Source organism: Anguilla anguilla, chromosome 11 (genome assembly GCF_013347855.1).
Source record: "Anguilla anguilla isolate fAngAng1 chromosome 11, fAngAng1.pri, whole genome shotgun sequence".
Taxonomy (NCBI): domain Eukaryota; kingdom Metazoa; phylum Chordata; class Actinopteri; order Anguilliformes; family Anguillidae; genus Anguilla; species Anguilla anguilla.
Window position 1 is genome coordinate 1229776 of NC_049211.1, and position 2500 is coordinate 1232275.

At 47.7% G+C, this 2500-nt stretch overlaps 1 protein-coding gene across 3 annotated transcripts in view; it reads right to left on the reverse strand.

Moving 5' to 3' along the window:
* Positions 1-1639: 1639 nt before the first annotated feature.
* The window catches only part of aaas (achalasia, adrenocortical insufficiency, alacrimia), a 10234-nt gene continuing 9373 nt past the window's right edge, over positions 1640-2500 (reverse strand). The window contains exons 16-18 of one of the 3 annotated variants that reach the window (XR_004761354.1): positions 2475-2500; positions 1832-2063; positions 1640-1781 (exon numbers count right to left, since the gene is read on the reverse strand). The exon at positions 2475-2500 is cut by the window's right edge and continues 59 nt beyond it. Coding sequence is in view for 2 of the 3 variants with exons in the window: in XM_035380738.1 (XP_035236629.1) it covers positions 1908-2063; positions 2475-2500 (182 nt within the window). In the remaining variant the exon portion in view is untranslated. Of the gene's footprint in view, positions 2064-2474 lie in introns of all 3 variants that reach the window. The other 2 variants (XM_035380738.1, XM_035380737.1) reach the window with 2 other exon arrangements.

Sequence of the window (2500 nt, forward strand, 5' to 3'; positions counted from 1 at the left end):
GGTACAGTATTAATAAATAGGAGAATATGGCACATTCAGTAAAGGGGGGGGTTAATTATTTAATGGTGACAGGATGATATGGAAGCGATCATCCCACCCGTGGTCTGAATCAGTAAACACATCAGCCACACTCCACACATATCTGCTTCTCAGTCCGTTTTGGCCACACAGCAGAGATCTACAGAGCAGCCCATCTGAGGGCTTGAGAAGGTGGCCTTTAGAAGGTCACCTCACAGCACATGGGGCTGCACATTTCACAGCATCCCTAACACAGGTAGGTGTGTATTTGGAGTGCAGACTCTCATAGAATCATTAATTCTATCATTACCAACCAGAGGAGTGAAATCCCCCAAAGCTTCTCCCAGAAGAGCAGCAGCAGCACTGACCTGACCTGACGCTGGAAACACCTCCCGTGATTGGACCTGTGTAAAGGGCCTATCACACTGGCTGTGGGCTCCTGCTTGAGAAAGCAGTTAGCAATTGGTCAGAGATCGTTATTCAGGGGGTGTGTCCCATCGTTTCCATGGCGACATTACCAGCAAGACGTCACCAGCAGTTGATCGTGAGAGCAGACACACGCGATGCAGAGGGCTAAAGCCTGTGTGGATCAGTACTGTTACGCGAACTTAACAAGCAGCGAAAGATGTAAAAACCCAAAAGCCCAATCAGCTGGCAGCGCGACCGAGAGAGAACGCGGTTTGTTCCAAAATTCTGGCTCGCCGAAGTTACCGCCGAAAATTAGACACGGTCACAATGACCGCAGGCTTTGAGAACAGCCCCTAAAGCAGTGCTCTCAACAACATTTACTAGATACCCAACACACCCACGTTACAGTACACATTTCATAGAGTCAGAAGGGCCACCCTCCAAGCCTATACGAGTGGAACTCCTCTCGGAGTATCCATAATCCATATCCCGACTCCATTTTCCCTATTCCACATCCCTACCCCATTATCCCCAATCCATTACCTCTATTTTACATTCCTACTCCATTATCCCTATTCCCTACTCCATTATCGCTATTCCACATCCCTACCCCATTATCCCCAATCCATTACCTCTAATTTACATTCCTACTCCATTATCCTTATTCCCTACTCCATTATCGCTATTCCACATCCCTACCCCATTATCCCCAATCCATTACCTCTAATTTACATTCCTACTCCATTATCCTTATTCCCTACTCCATTATCGCTATTCCACATCCCTACCCCATTATCCCTTTTCCACATCCCTACACCATTATTCCTATTCCACATCCCTATTCCACATTGCTACCCCATTATCCCCAATCCATTACCTCTATTTTACATTCCTACTCCATTATCGCTATTCCACATCCCTACCCCATTATCCCTATTCCACATCCCTACATCATTATTCCTATTCCACATCCCTATTCCATATTCCTACCCCATTATCCCTATTCCACATCCCTACATCATTATTCCTATTCCACATCCCTATTCCATATTCCTACCCCATTATCCCTATTCCACATCCCTACATCATTATCCCAATTCCACATCCCTACATCATTATTCCTACTCCATTATCCCTGCACTGGATGGATGTGTCAGGCCCAACACCCCGGTTCAGTACAGAACCAGGCCGGAACAAAACCCAAACGCAGCAGCAGAATGAAGAGCCACTTTATTACAGAATTTTACACAAAACGAGACTTTATTTCAAAGAAGAGTCTGCAGCTCGGCTGGTCTGTGAATCAGCCTGTCCGTCAGTGCGGTCTGTCTGTCAGTCTGTCCATCAGTCCAGTCTGTTCATCAGTCTTTCACTGCAGTCTGTCAGTCTGGTCTGTCTGTCAGTCTGTCCGTCAGTCTTTCACTGCAGTCCGTCAGTCTGGTCTGTCTGTCAGTCTGTCAGAGCGCTCAGTGCGTCCCCAGTGGTCAGGAGCAGAGGTCAGAGAAGAGTGGCCTGTCCCCATTCTCCATGGTCCTGCACAGAGGGACAGGGAGGGGGGGGCTGCCCCCCACCCCAATGCGAGGCCCCCCCGCACTCACAAAGTAGAAGGGCGTGTGGGTGATGCGGCCGTTCGACCAGCACTGGGGAGAAACAGCAGGCAGAGACATCAGAGACGTCCCTGAGCTGTGCTGAGCTGCTGTCCAGCTCACAGGGGTTTAACTGCAGTGCCCCTAAGGACCACAAGGGGGTGCTCACGCACCACGCAACAAAACCCAGCCCTCATCGCAAAAAAACACTGCCATATCTAATTTTATATCAAGATTTTTAAAAATCGAGCATGTGCAAACATTCAAGAACACTGTAATAACACTGTAATAAGAGATAATGTGATTAAAATGTACAGATTTTGAACAAAAATATTCTAAAATATACATGCAACAGCATAATATGGCCGCAGACCAAAGAGCCCTGAAGTAGCTGCATAGCAAGACCCCATTGGGACCCATGCTAAGTGAAATCTGATTGGTTGAGTGGGTGAGTGACAGACGTACCACTGTGAGCAGGGCTCCATTTGAGA